The 15213-nt window shown below is 48.8% G+C and overlaps 1 protein-coding gene across 5 annotated transcripts in view; it reads right to left on the reverse strand.

The window, feature by feature from the left end:
- MREG (melanoregulin) overlaps positions 1-15213 on the reverse strand; it is an 89436-nt gene that overhangs the window by 46000 nt on the left and 28223 nt on the right. The window contains exon 3 of one of the 5 annotated variants that reach the window (XM_041737336.1): positions 2063-2930. The exons of the other annotated variants lie outside the window; for them this stretch is intronic. Coding sequence (XP_041593270.1) covers positions 2889-2930 — 42 coding nt within the window. The 3' untranslated portion in view covers positions 2063-2888. Of the gene's footprint in view, positions 1-2062; positions 2931-15213 lie in introns of those variants that run through there. 5 annotated transcript variants of the gene reach the window in all.

A 15213-nucleotide genomic window follows, 5' to 3' on the forward strand; every position in this document is an offset into this window, starting at 1 on the left:
CTTAAAATACCCAAGAAGAATTATTTTTGTAGCTTCCTTTGTTAACACAACCTAATGTCTACTGACCTCAAAAATGAAAAAGTCTCGTTATGAGTACTATTATCATTTGAATTTATCTAGAGGCCTATTCACTATGTCCTGGATGGCAACTCACAGATCCTGCTCGGCTCATATGACTTCAATTAATTCTGTTACATTGAAAACCCCGTGGATAAATGTGCGAGTTCCTGTGTGTGTGTATGTGTGTCTCCGTATTTAGCCGAAAACACTGTGGCTTCTGTGGGCCATTTATTCTGCATCCCAGGATCTCTGCCAGCTTTAAAGAGGAGGAGGGCGGCAGAAAGCAAGGAGGCAGAGCAAGGGCCAGACGATGTGGTGAGGAAGGAGCCCCAAGACCTGAGATCCCCTGGGGACGGTGCGCATTCAGGGGAGCCAGGTAGACGCAAGAGGCACAGAAAGAAAGGGAAGAGAGAAACCAGGAAGTTATAATTTGCTTTTTTAAGCTCACCACCCCACAAATCCAGAAGTTTCTCTCTCTCTCTCTCTCTCTCTTTTTTAAACCCAAACGCTTCTTACTGTAGTGGTAACATTTTTTTTTTTTTAAGTAGGTTCCATACCCAGTGTGGAGCCCAACGTGACCCTTGAACTCACAGCCTTGACACCAAGCCTGGATGCTTATTGACTGAGCCACCAGGTGCCCGTGTGGTAACCTTTTGCAATTATTCTTCCCGCAAATCTTATCACCAGGGACCCCACTAATAATTGTACTTTCTGTATTTGAGACCTGTCAGGTTGCTTCTTTCTGCCTGGCACTGAACCTTGCCAGTCTCTTTCATCTTTGCCCCCCAGGAGGAAGGAGTTAAATCAGCAGCTGGCCTGGGATCCATTTACTCATTTGTGTATGTGTGCGCTCGAGTGTGTGTGTTTGGGGGAGGGGTAAGCCCTCTGAGAAATAGAAAAGAAGGGGCGCCTGGAAGGCTCAGTCCTCTGGGCATCCATCCGACTCTTGGTTTCAGCTCAGGTCATGATCTCACGGTCATGGGATCAAGCGCCACGTTGGGCTCCACGGTCAGCGGTGAGTCTGCTTCTCTCCCTCTCCTTCCCCGCCACCCGCTCTTCTCCTCCCCCAACCCCCACTCACATTCTCTCTCTCTCTTCCCTTCTCTCTCTCTCAAATAAACAAATAGTTTTTTAAAAAGGAAAAAGAAAAGAAGACTGGTGACCCTGGAAGGTGGCCCGATCCAATTTTCCTTATCACCCAAATCTCCTGGTAAGCAGAGGACTGATACCTGCCAGGAGGAAGAAGCCCTGTCTACGGAATGCCCTGAGCACAAGGTTTCAGGCCAAAGCATTCCTGAGACCCAAGACACCCAACCTCTCGGGGGGTGCGGCTCCCTGGAGAATGTCACATTTGCTACAAAATAATGAAGGGGTACAAAATGGAGCCCTTTCACAATTCAAAGGCTCTCCACGGTGTGAGGGAGCCCGGTGAACCTCATTTAGACTCTTCTAGCATTCGGAGTCAGAGGTGCATGTCCTGTGGGGGACAGGTCGTCCCAGGGTGACATTCTCAGTGTCCCAGACCTCTCCTTGCTTCAGCCTGAACCTCTCGATCGCCCGTGGCTTAGAAAGTCTTAGGAAAGCTCGAGGCTGGCTGGCTAAGCACTACGATGCGTGTGACTCCGACCTGACAATCTGTGACTTGCTCACCCCACCTGTCCCCCATCACTTGACTCCTATGTTCTATTTTTCCATGTGTTCATCATCCACCCTAGACCTTCTCTAAGCTATTGGTATCCTTTTTTAAGACATGCAGCTGGACACCAAACCGCTGTCCCTGTCGTACCAAGCACCTCTCCAGTCTATGACAACCCCATGAACATGACCCAAGTCATACTGACCCTTTCACAAGAGGCAAGAGATGCTTGCTCCCTGTGTCATCTGTCAATGGCAACACAATTCCATTAAAAGCTAGGAGTTTTTAAGTCCAAGTCTTATAAAACATTTTTTCTCCTTACAATGCCACGATCTCATTCGCTGCCCACCGCTTACTCGCCTCCAACCTTCAGCCGAGCCTCCCCTACTCGAGTGTTTGGGGGTTACCCTGACAAAGTCTCAAGCATGATGTGATGCCGCAGCCTGGAGGTAAAATAAGCCACTGCACATACAACAATTTTGGCAATTGTGGTATATTTGTTAAATGTTTGACAAGTCTCACGTAATCGATAATTTTGTAGCCATTTGCAAAAGAAAAAAAAATCATCAGGAAACGAGAAATGTTTGGCACCCATAAATGAAAAGGCGAGAGGGGTCCCTCGGTTTCTAAAGAGGATCTCTTCTTCCAAAGGATCACAAAGGGAGGCAGGCGTCGGGGAGAGGAGGCCTTCGTCAAAGGAATTGGTTATGTGGCCTTTTCGTATGAAAAATGCACACAATCGTTCGAGCAAAGTCTACTGAGCACCGAATCAAAGGCCAAGCGTGGATGGCCTCAAGAAGACACTAAATGTTTTAGGATTTACAAGACCTAGGTCGCTGCCACAACTATTCGGCTTTGTGATGAAAGCACTAAGGCAGCCAAAGAGCATATGCAAACAAATGGGCATGTTTGTGTTCCAGTAAAACTGGCTTTGGAAAAACAAAACCAAACCTGGATCTGGGCCTGTGAGCCACCGTTTGTCCAAAATGTGGAGGAAAACGTGGCATGAAGGAATCAAATCTACCTGTTTTAGTCTCAGAACCGTCTAAGCCCCATTCCAAGCACAGCGCATGTGTCTCACTCAGAGGACATGGGTGAAGTCCCGTTCCGTAGAATGCAGGCGCCCAGGGGGGGCGACCCTTAATGTTTCTTGGGTTAAAAGCCACATCGCTGCTCCATAGTTCACAGGTCTTTAAATATGAAGACTTCGAGATCCTGACCTCCGTACCTCCCTCTGTCAGATGGAAATAAAAAAACAGGCCCAGAGAGGTTGAGTAGCCTGCTAAAGGTCACACAGCAAAGCAGCAGTATAGTCAGGAACCGGCAGCAGAGTTGGGCCTGGGCCCCAGGACCCCTTTCTGTAGCACCGCACTCCTCCCCGTGCCCCATGAAATAAGCGCTTGCTTCCCTTTTTAACAACCACAGCCAGAGAGCAGCCCGGGTGGCTCAGCGGTTTAGCGTAGCCTTCAGCCCAGGGCACGATCCTGGACACCCGGGACCGAGTCCCACATCGGGCTCCCTGCATGGAGCCTGCTTCTCCCTCTGCCTGTGTCTCTGCCTCTCTCTCTGTCTCTCTTATGAATAAATAAATAAAATCTTAAAAAAAAAAAAAAAAACCACAGCCAGAGCCCGGGTGACAGAGAAATAGATGAGCTCTCAAACTTGTTTTGACAGAAGCCTTCCTTCACCTTTTTTTTACAAATGATCTCTCAGGCCTGAACCCCAATATAAAACTTATGTGGAAGGAAGGGTGCCTCTCTCCCTCTGCCTGGTTGCACTCAAAGCTTGTGGGGCTCCCTGAAGGGATCATCAAGATCAATGAGCCCAAAAAAAAAAAAAAAAAGTGTAGAGGGACGCCCAGGTGGCTCAGCAGTCAAGTGTCTGCCTTTGGCCCAGGGTGTGACCCCGGGGTCCCAGGATTGAGTCCCACGTCAGGCTCCCTGCATGGAGGCTGCTTCTCCCTCTGCCTGTGTCCCTGCCTCTCTGTCTCTCTCTGTGTCTCTCATGAATAAATAAATAGAACCTTAAAAAAAAAAAAAAAAGACAAGTTGAGCAGAAAACTGCCAAGGTGGGCACAGGGGAACAGTGTGGTGGGTGTCACGGAGGGCACGCCTGCTAGCCTCTCGGTGCCTCTAGTTTCCGCCACCCTCCCCTCTACTTCGCAGTTCTCCCCTGATGCCCAGGGCCAAGCACGGCAGGGCCACTGCCCCCCAGCCCCCTGCCCCATCCCTATCCTGCCATCTCAGCCCTGGATCCCTACCCACCCCCCCATGAGGACAGAATGTGTGCCAACCTGTGAATGATATTAATGACCTGTAAGTCCGTTTTTGCTAAGACGTGCGTAATCAGGATCTGGTAAGGATTAATGCATTATTGCTCCCAGATACCAGATTTGGGTTCTAAAGGGGCTTTTTAGGAGCTCAACACAGTGTTCTTGAGATCATGTTGAGTGACTTGTCCCAGGATACCTGAGCAGGGGCAGGGGGTTGCCCGAGATGGGGGCAATCTTCCACCAGAGTAGTTGTAATTTTTATCAATTTCCTAGTAGATTTCTTGGGGAGGGGCAGGAAGAGTCACAAGTTTATTCTATTTATGTACTTATTTGAGATGGAGTGAGAGAGAGAGAGAGAGAGACAGCACGAGAGGGGCAAGAGGCAGAGGGAGAAGGAACGGCAGGCTCCCCACTGAGCAGGGAACCGATCCTCAGGGCTCGATCCCAGGACCCTGAGATCATGGCCTGTGCCGAAGGCAGACACTTAACCCGCTGAGCCACCCAGGCGCCCCTCCAACTTCATTTTAAAAAGAAGTTTAAAAACCATAGACGGACGCCCATGGTCAAGGTCTCAGCCATGATGCCAACACAGACGCTATTCTGAGGGTGCCAGGAATCGTGAAGCATCTGAGGTCTGACTCCCTTACAAGGTAACAAGTTCTCCTGCCACACTTTCACGAGTGCACGTAACACGGCAAAAAAACACGAGACTCCTGGTAAGAGACAAAGGACTCAGCAAGAGCCATTCAGGAGGTTTTTTTGTTTTGTTTTGTTTTGTTTTATTTTGTTTTGTTTTGTTTTTATGGTTGTTCTCCAAGGTCCAATTCCAAAGCCTTCATGGGAAAGGGGGTCACACGAGCTGCGCGGTGCAGCAGCCTGCATGACGGGAAAGGAACCCTGAACCGAGGGAACCTGAATCTTTTATAACAAACCACAGGCCTGCCTGCCCTTTGCTCTAGGGAGAGAATGACCTACACCTCCCAGAGCTGGTCACTGTGGAAACACCCCTGAAAGGCCAGGCCAGGCCAAAAGGCAGGCAGTGCCTCTGCTCACAGCATGTGCAGGGATCAGGAGATGCATGGAGTGGCGCCCGGGTGGCTCAGTAGGTTAGGTATCTGCCTTCCACTCGGGTTGTGATCTCGGGGTCCTGGATTCGAGTCCTACATCATCTCCCCGCTCAGCGGGAAGTCTGCTCGCCCCTCTCTCTCCCCTCTGCCCCTCCCCCTGCTTGTGCTTCTGTCTCTCTCTCTCTCATATAAATAAATAAGAATCTTTAAAAAGAAAGGAAGGAGGAAAGAGAAGAAAGAAGAAAGAAAGAAAGAAAGAAAGAAAGAAAGAAAGAAAGAAAGAAAGAAAGAAAGAAAGAAAGAAAGAAAAAGAGATTCGTGGAGAATTCTCTTGCAGTGTTTAAGCCCAGGCCTGCTCAGGACTCCCAAGGAACGTGAGCTTCCCAGATTGGGAATGACAGGGGCCAGAAAGAAAGAACAAATCCTGCACAGGGACAAATAAACAAGCATGTTTTACTCGTTTGGTTAGGAAGTGCTCCCCTCTTAGAACAAAATTCAAAATCCTCCCAATGGCCCAGCGGGCGTTCCCAGTCTGGTCCCTGCCTCGGCCATGCCCTCTGCCTGAACGTCCCGCACGAAGCTCGCTCTCTCACCTGGTTCAGGCCTCCACTCCCCAGCCCGGACTCACCTACTCTCCCCTCAGATTGCCTAATTGGTCTTCAAAGTGCTCATCACAACCTACTTCGTGTGTATCTGCCCTCAGTCTTCCCCCCGCTGCTGAGGGCAGGCCCTTTGTTCACGGCTGTGCCCACAGGGTCCCCATCCGACCGAAAGAGACAACTACTTGTAATCCTGTGGATGGTCTACCTACCCTTATGGTTGAATTGCACACGCCCCCCAATTCCCTCTACTGGAGTCCTAATCCCCAGTACCTGAGACTGTGACCCTATTTGGAGACAGTGTCTTCAGAGAGGTAATCAAGTTAAAAATGAAGTCATTAGGGTGGCCCTAATCCAGTAGGACTGCTGTCCTTTACTGTTATTTTATTATTTTATTTTATTTTATTTTATTTTTTTTTATTTTATTTACTCATGAGAGACAGAGAGGCAGAGACATAGGCAGAGGGAGAAGCAGGGAGCCCGATGTGGGACTCGATCCCAGGACCCCGGGATCACGCCTGGGCTGAAGGCAGATGCTCAACCACTGAGCCACCCAGGCGCCCCCACTGGTGTCCTTCTAAGAAGGCACATTCCCCATGATTTTGAAAAACAATGTCAACTGCTACCCATTCTTGGAGGCAGCAGTTCAGCAGAAAATCATCCCTCTGAAACATTTCTACGTACCCAAAGGTGCTTTCTATTCCCTAAATGTCACTTTAAAACAGGTAAAAAGAGAAATACTATATCATGGATTAAAATGCTAAGGCGAGGGCTAACGCGTCCATGAAATGCTGTTTTTGAACCCTCGGCGATCGAAAGCCTGGGTCCATCGGGGCCTGAGCCAGTACCTCTCAAGGATGAGAACCCACTTGTGTCCGCTGAGACGTTTACCCAACGACAAGCGGAGACAGCCCTGAGAACGTTCTGGGCAAGCAGAAGGAACGAAAGGGGGGATGAGCAGAGGTCGGCTCCTTCCCTTCCCTTCCCTTCCCTTCCCTTCCCTTCCCTTCCCTTCCCTTCCCTTCCCTTCCCTTCCCTTCCCTTCCCTTCCTGGTTATTTTGCACAGCCCGGCTCTCGGCTTTCGGTGGCTGGAAGCAGAGTCAGAGAGGATCAGAAGCAGGGAAAGAAGAGAAGGAAAAAAACCTTCAAAACTAGGGCGGAGGAACAGGTGTAGCCAGTGGTATGAAGGGCAGGCAGTGTTCCAACAGCAGCCAGGGATCTGCCGGAGATCATTTCTCAGATGCCCCCGCCTGCCTCGCCTCACACCCCTCAAAGACGCCTGGGCACCCCCAGGTAGTTACCCACGTTCTTGTGCAGCTCTGAGACCTGCTCCAGGTTGCCGGCCAGCTCGTGCCAGCGGTCACCCCTCTAAGAAGTCAGCCCCAGGGCCCCACAAGATCCTCTGGGACGAGAAGCCACGTGGCTCCTCTGGTGCCTCGGCCTCTACCCAGGGATCCTGCACCCCAAGCCTCCAGCAGCATTTCCAAGGTGGTGCAGCCGCGCCAACCCCAAATCGGGAAGACCACAAGCCACAGTGGTGATGTGCATGGACAGGTCTGGAAGCCCCACAAAGAAGCACGTAGCTGAGCTGACCTCTCTGCTCAGAAAACCTCTCTTCTCCCTCATTTGCACCAGTTGTGATGAATGTGGGCGCCCAAGTTCCTCTTTCAAATCGCTCACATGCTTCACTGAATCCCTCTGGTGTTCTCCCAATACCCGCTTCTCTTTAACTTCTGGCCGAGCAGAGCCTACACAGAGGAAAGGGATGTTTAACCGGGTGGAAAGAAGGGAGGGAAAAAAATGTTAGGAATGGGATACTCCGTGGGGGAGAGCCCGGCCTGGGGAAGAGGGCACAGCCAGAGGGGTAACACGAGGCCCTGCAGGGCCCCTGGAAGTCAGGAGGGGCCCAGGCGGCAGGGGAGGGTTAGGCCTGTGAAGGCTGCCGCCCTGCTGCTCGCAAACACACCTCTGGGCACCTGGGCCCCGCGTGAACGGTCCACTGCACCCCACACATTACCAGCCCCACACATTACCCATCCCTCCAAACTTCGGCCCCGACAGGCAGAGGCATCGCAGCATCAGGGTTTGTACTATAGTGACTTCCCATCAGAAAAAAAAAAAAAAAAAAGAAAGAAAGAGAAAAGAAGGAAAAGGGAAAAGAAGAAGGAAAAGACAAGAAAAAGAAGAAAATCAGCAAATCAGCTCAGACTGGAGTGCACTCAGCTATACAACCGAACAAAAATGTTTTGGTTGTGTTTCGAAAGCCTGACTCCTGCTGCGCTCCTCCCTCCCTCACCGCTCGCTCAGGGCCTGGGCCTGGATAATCAGCAAGAAGAGCACCTGCTCTGCTGGTTCCGGTTGAAAAACCTGATTCCACGGCCAGGCCTGGCAACCTGTGCCTGTGGCCTCCTCCACAGAACATTATTTACGGGAGAAGGAAGGAGGTTAATTGTGACTCACGTCTACTGAAATTTCCCCCAAATCGAGTTATTTAACAATGGCAACAACATGGCATAAGAACCTGGGCATGGCTTTACCCCAATTAATCGGTAATTAAACACAACAAATATCTCAAGAGGGTGGACACAGTCTGTGTCCATGAGCCACGTGGCCAACCTCTTATACTGCAAAACCATCCAATGGCACAGCTCACTCCCGTGCTGTAAAGAGGGTGATCATGGGTAAGCAGGTGGCCAGGGTGGGGCACCCAATGAGAGGGTGTCTTTCTATGAAGTGTCCTTCTAGAATACTTTGGGGATTTTCAGTCTGAGAAGCTGCAGATCCGGCCCCCAGCAGGACTCCACCTTCCCCAAGAGTTCAATCGTCAGCATCAGAAAGCAAGCCCCGTGGCTCTCCAGGAGAGCTCTCCAGAAGTCTCCAGGAGACACCCCCGTCAGCCTGTCTCACACACACACACACACACACACACACACACACACACACACACGGCTGAGCACATTCACATGACGTCCCCGCACGGCCAGCAGGCCCGACTCCCACTGGTGCTGGGCAATTAAGAGCCATTTTTGGTTATTCTGAGCTGAGCAAAACCATTCAAAGGAAGGGGCTGGGGTGGGGGTGGCTGAGGGGGGAGCAGGAGGTGAAGACGCCCAAAAGAAGGGCCTGCGAATTACCCAGTGCACCAGGCAGTTGGGAGAGGAAGGGAGCTCCAGGGAAGGAGCCTGGCTTAGCGGAAGCACCTGACAATGTTGCAGAGAGAAATACTGAGTGATGGCTCCCTGCACATCCTGCCCCTGGCCTGCTTCTGGAAGGATTCCTCAGAGCTCCATCCAGCTCCTCCTGAACTAACTCCCTGTCCCTCCTCCCTCCCCTTCCCCTTTCTGCAGCACAACAATTTCCAAGGCCCCAGGGAAATGGCCACCTCCACCACCGAGTGTGCTGGCAAAGAATGAATGACACGAAGTATACATACGTGGCATAATACATGCGCGTGATCTAAAACTGGTTTCAAACAGTACAGAGACGGTGAAGTTAAGGGAAAACCAAGGTCTCCTTCCCTGCTCCCATTGCTACTGCCTGGAGGTCACCATGACTGACAAGCTTACGGGCGATCTTCCAGAAAGTTCACTACCATATACTGGCATTAGCTTTTACACGAACGAGATGACACTGTGCACACCCCCTTAGCAGCAGACTGTAACTACCTTTCTTTTTTTTTTTTTTTATTTTTTTTTATTTTATTTTTTTTTTATTTATGATAGTCACAGAGAGAGAGAGAGAGGCAGAGACACAGGTGGAGGGAGAAGCAGGCTCCATGCACCGGGAGCCTGATGTGGGATTCGATCCAGGGTCTCCAGGATCGCGCCCTGAGCCAAAGGCAGGCGCCAAACCGCTGCGCCACCCAGGGATCCCCTGTAACTACCTTTCGAAGTCAGTACCTGCGAACCGCCCCTCCCCCATGATCTTTTAACTACGACTTTCATTGGGTATTTTCTTTCCAGATTTTTCCTTTTTCAAAACAATACGTCGGAAAGCGTAGATCTTTGTTTAACGGCGTGAGACTATCCGTGGGATGGACTCCCAACAGCGAAACTGCTGAGGGACCTGATTTAGCTCAGATTCCATATTTAGGCTACGCCACCTTAAAAAAGAGAATTTCAGGCTGGTGAGTGGAGCCAACCTGACAAATGGGGAAGCAGAGGCGCTATTTTGATCACAAGGGATCCCATTCTGGGGCAACCACTTCCCGTGGGCATTCTGTCTCAGCCAAGAGAAAAAAAATGTAGGTCTTTACTGAATTCTGGCACATTCTGTTTGGGCAGAGATTCCTCGGAGCTCAATAGCCTCATTGATTTCTGTGTCCTACGTGCAGCTTATATATTAAGTAATAAATCAAGAAAAGGAGTCAAGGGGATATCATTATTTAATTGAGAAAACAGCCAAGAGGTCTCACGGCAGAAAATGGGGTAGTGGGACTCGTCGAGGCTTGGCAGTGCCTTAAGTTCTATTTGCAATCGTCTGCTTCCTTCGGACTACAATGCCTAGAGATGTTGCATTATTCCAGATTTCTCTTGATTCTACATTCTGCCGCTTGCCCTCCCAGATCCATGCCTGAGTCCAGTGTCTGAGGCTACTGTTCTCCTGGGAGTGGTGTTCAGAAATGTCTAGCTACTACCAGCCGGGGGCAAGGTGTCCTAACCAGATGATACGAAAAATTTTATACCGGAGGTGAAAGCACCAGGAGACCATGATCACACGTGGAGGACAATGGTAGTTAGCGCAGGGTATGTAATGTCCTTAGAGCAGCACCTGGTACACACTAAGGGCTCCATAAATGCCCCTTGCCATTGTCCTCATTGTCTGATTCCTTTTCACCAAGCTACCTCCTCGCCTGGTCACTGGCTTCCCTTACAGATTTTATTATAGGGGAGATAGGCAGGGCCCACTCAGGTTTACGGCCCACCAAATGGTTAAATGCATTTGGGTTTATACAACCATCTCTTGTGATCTGGGTTACTGCTGGTTAAACCCCCGGGGATGGTTAACTTTTACGTCAACCCGACTGGGCCACAGTACTTAGATATTTGGTCAAACGTTATTCTGGAGGTTTCTGTGAAGGTATTTTGGGGATGAGATTAATCTTTTAATTGGTATATTCTCAGTAAAGCAGATTACCCTCCATAATATGGATGGACCCCAACCAATCACCTGAAGGCTTTTACTAGAATAAAGAGTAATCTCCGTGCAAGAAGGAATGCTGCCGGCTGCCGAGCAGACTGCCTTTGGACTTAAACTGCAACTCTTCCCTGAGTCTCCAGCCCGCCAGCCTCCCTCGGCAGATTTCGGGCTTACTAAGCCATCACAACGGTGAGCCAGTTTCTTAAAATAAATATCCGTCAATAATTAGATAGGTAGATTAGATAAATAAGATAGATGGATAGATTGATAAGATAGATAGAGGGATCCCTGGGTGGCTCAGCAGTTTAGCGCCTGCCTTCAGCCCAGGGCGTGATCCTGGAGACCCAGGATCAAGTCCCATGTTGGGCTCCCTGCATGGAGCCTGCTTCTCCCTCTGCCTGTGTCTCTGCCTCTCTGTGTGTGTGTCTTTCATGAATAAATAAATAAAATCTTTTAAAAAAAAAAAAAGATAGATGGGGATAGATAGAGGGGTAGATAGATTAGATAGATAGATGGGGTAGATAGATAGATATAGGTAGATAGATTAGATAGACAGACAGTTTCTGTGGCTTCTTTCTCCAAAGAACTCTGGCTAATACTACTCTCTGTGTTCATATAGTTCTAGATGCCCTGAAAAATTCAAGTGCAAAGACTGACCACCAGATCTGGGGCAGGAGTGACACCGCCCATGGTATCGCAAGCCTGTGAGCTTTGCATCAACAACCACCCAGCCTCCCTCACATACACACCCATCACGCTGGCCTAAGAATAGCCGTGAAGCTAGAAGTGAGTCCTTTTTATGATGAAAGTAGGAACTAACTTAATAGAAGTTCCAACCAGTTAGTTCTCCTACTGACTTGAGAGGTGGGGGATCTAGGAAGAACAGAAAAAGAACCCTCCTACACTGTTGACACTGAGTTAATATCAAGACTAAAAAATATTAGTCTGGGGTGTCTCAGCGGTTCAGGCAGTTAAGCGTCTGACTCTTGATTTCAGCTCAGGTCACGATCTTAGGGTCATGAGATCGAGCCCCGAGTCAGGCTCCTCACTCAGCTGGGAGTCTGCTTGAGATTCTCTCCCTCCCTCTGCCCCTCCAAACCCCCTGCTCATGCACACACCCATCATGCTCTCTCTATATATTACGATGTATATATATATATATCCTCATATCCTCTCAGGTATATGAAGAACTGACAACACTGTAATTCCAAATCAAACCTGCTCGACTCAACATTAGATACATCATTATTTTTAACAAAACTAACCAATAAATTGACACTTCAGGCAGAGTCTGAGCTTTTGCGGAAACAAATCTTGTCTGTGAGAATAGCCTAGACACCTTTGAAAACACAATCACCCACTGGCATTTCCTTAGGAGGGAAATAAGTTGGACAGTGTATGTTCTACAGGGCACTGTGGATTTTTCTACAAAGTTCTATGGCTGTCAACTTATTTGAACACCTCTTTATTCCCGTTTACATTTAAATAAAGGACAGGGATGCCTGGGTGGCTCAGTGGGTTGAGAATCTGACTCTTGGTTTGGGCTCAGGTCATGATCTCTGGGTCTGGGACTGGTCGGCATAGGGCTCCACGGTCGGGGGGGGGAGTCTGCTCCTGCTTTCTCTCCTTCTCCCTCTTCCTCTGCCTCTTGGCCTGCTCCTGTGTGGCTGTGCATGCACATGCTAGCCCGAGTTCTCTGTGTGTGTCAAATAAATAAATAAATCTTTAAAAAATGGGACGCCTGGGTGGCTCAGCGGTTGAGCAACTGCCTTTGGCTTAGGGCATGATCCCGGGGTCCTGGGATCAAGTCCTACATCGAGCTCCCCACAGGGAGCCTGCTTCTCCCTCTGCCTGTGTCTCTGCCTCTCTCTCTGTGTGTCTCTCATGAATAAATGAAATAAATAAAAAATAGTAATAAATAAGGACACCTGAGTGGCTCAGCAGTTGGGCATCTGCCTTTGGCTCAGGGCATGATCCCAGGATCCAGGATCAAGTCCCACATGAGGCTCCCTGCATGGAGCCTGCTTCTCCCTCTGCCCGTGTCTCTGCTTCTCTCTCTCTCTGTCTCTTGTGAGTAAATAAATAAAATCTTAAAAATAAATAAATTAATAAAATAAAATACAAAGAAAATCATTCAGCTGTCTGCTCTAAATCCTTGAAACCTGATGGCCTTCCTTCTCTACTCTGTAGTCCAGGGTCAAGAACGCTGAATAGGAAACCCATTTCTGCTTGGACACTATCACGAAAAGTCACTGAACTTCTTTGGGTCTCTCTCTCTCATTTTTAACTTTGTCTACATCAAAAGACTGCAGTGAGAGCCAGGTAAGGCACGTAGGAGGCACTCTGACCATATGTTTCTGATGATCTCATTTATTCTGGTGAAAACCAAAGCCAATGCTGAGGTGGGTTACCGGAGACTTAACTTGGTATTAATCTCTGGTGTTTCAAATTGGTAAGTAGTCAATGGTAGTTTTTAAAAATTACAACTTTGATGGCAGCTTCATGGTTTCAGTTTCTGTTCAGACTCAACTGGTGTATGCAAGTTGTAAAAAAAAAAAAAAAAATCTGATGGAAAGATACCATTGCTGTCAGTGAAGTATCCTGCACATACCTGCCAATAAATATGTGGCCTCTTCTGGAAAATTTCCACCCTCACGGGCACAGGAATGCAGGAAACACAGGGGCACAGCCATCAGTCACTGGGACAGTGAAGTTCCAGATGCGTAGAAAGTGGGCCTGCTTCCTGCCCTTCCCCCTCCTGCATTTTCCTGGAGGTCCCCAAGTCCCTGTCCATCCTCTGTTACACTGACCCGTCGGTGCTCCAAGGTCCATTATCTACTGACTTGCATGTCTCCTTCTGGGCCCTAGAGAAAGGAGGCTATGGGGGGCAGAGTCTAAAGAGCAGCAAAAGAAAGAGGCCTGGACATTACATTCTAGTACAAGGATGCCCAGTAAAACAGCAGAATTCAGGTATGAAAAGTCAAGCTCGGCCCTAGTTTTCTGACCTACTTCCCTTCCACAGCCAAGCAGCCGTGCCAGGCATCAACCTCTCCGGGTTCACCTCACCAGTGCTGACATTCCGTGGCAGGGACTGGCCACGACTGAATCCGCTCTATGTAGATGCTGACCCTGACCAATCTGGAACCATCAGCTGTCTTACTGATTAATCCAGAGGTTAAGAAAGGTGATCAAAATAACAAGTGTTAGCGAGGATATGGAGAAACTGGAACCCTTGTGCATTGCTGATGGAATAATGGTGCAGGCCCTGGGAAAATATTAAACATAGGGATGCCCGCGTGGCTCAGTGATTGGTTGAGTTGTCTGCCTTTGGCTCAGGTCATGATCCCAGAGTCCTGGGATCGAGTCTCACATCAGGCTCCCCTCAGGGAGCCTGCTTCTCCCTTTGCCTGTGTCTCTGCCTCTATCTCTGTGTCTCTCATGAATAAATAAATAAAATCTTTAAAAAAAGAAAATAAAATATTAAACAGCAAACTGCCATATGACCCTTCTGGGCATATCCCCAAAAGGATTAAAAGCAAGAACTCACATAAATATTTGTACACGGGTGTTCATAGCAGTATTACTCACGATAGCCAAAAGGTGGAAGCAACCCAAGTGCCCATCGGTAAGCAAATGGGTAAACAAAATGTGGTCTATACATACAATGGAATATGATTCTGCTTTTAGAAGGAAGGAAATCCTGACATAAGCTACCATATGGACAGACCCTGAGGACATTATGCTAAGTGAAGTGAGCCAGTCACAAAAAGTCAAATCTTATAGGATTCCACTAATATGAGGGGCTAATGCAGTCAAGTTCATAGAGACAGGAAGTAGAGTGTCAAAGTAGTTACCAGGGGCTGGGAGGGAGGTGGAAGGGGTAATATTATTTAATGGGTATGGAGTTTAGTTTAGGAAGATAATTTTTAAAAATTTTTTAATTTATTTATTCATGACAGAGAGAGTGGCAGAGACACAGGCAGAGGGAGAAGCAGGATCCCTGCAGGGAACCCGATGTGGGACTCGATCCCAGAACCTGGAATCATGCCCTGGGCCAAAGGCAGATGCTCAACCGCTGAGCCACGCAGGCGCCCTAGTTTGGGAAGAGAAAAAGCCCTGAAGATGCGTGGTGGTGATGGTGGCTCACCAGTGTGAATGCACTTCTATCACTGACTGACACTTAAACATGGTTACAATGGGGGCACCTGGGTGGCACAGTCAATGGAGTGTCTGACTCTTGGTTTCAGCTCAGGTTGTGATCTCAGGGGGGTGGGACCGAGCCCTGCACGGGGCTCCATGCTCAGTGGAGAGTACACTTAAGATTCTCACTTCCCCTCTCCTCTGCTCCTCTCCCCCTCCTCTAAAATAACTAAATAAATCATTTTTAAAATGCTTAGAATGATACATTTTATGTTATGTACAATTTTACAATTAAAAAA

Source organism: Vulpes lagopus, chromosome 22 (genome assembly GCF_018345385.1).
Source record: "Vulpes lagopus strain Blue_001 chromosome 22, ASM1834538v1, whole genome shotgun sequence".
NCBI classification, from domain to species: domain Eukaryota; kingdom Metazoa; phylum Chordata; class Mammalia; order Carnivora; family Canidae; genus Vulpes; species Vulpes lagopus.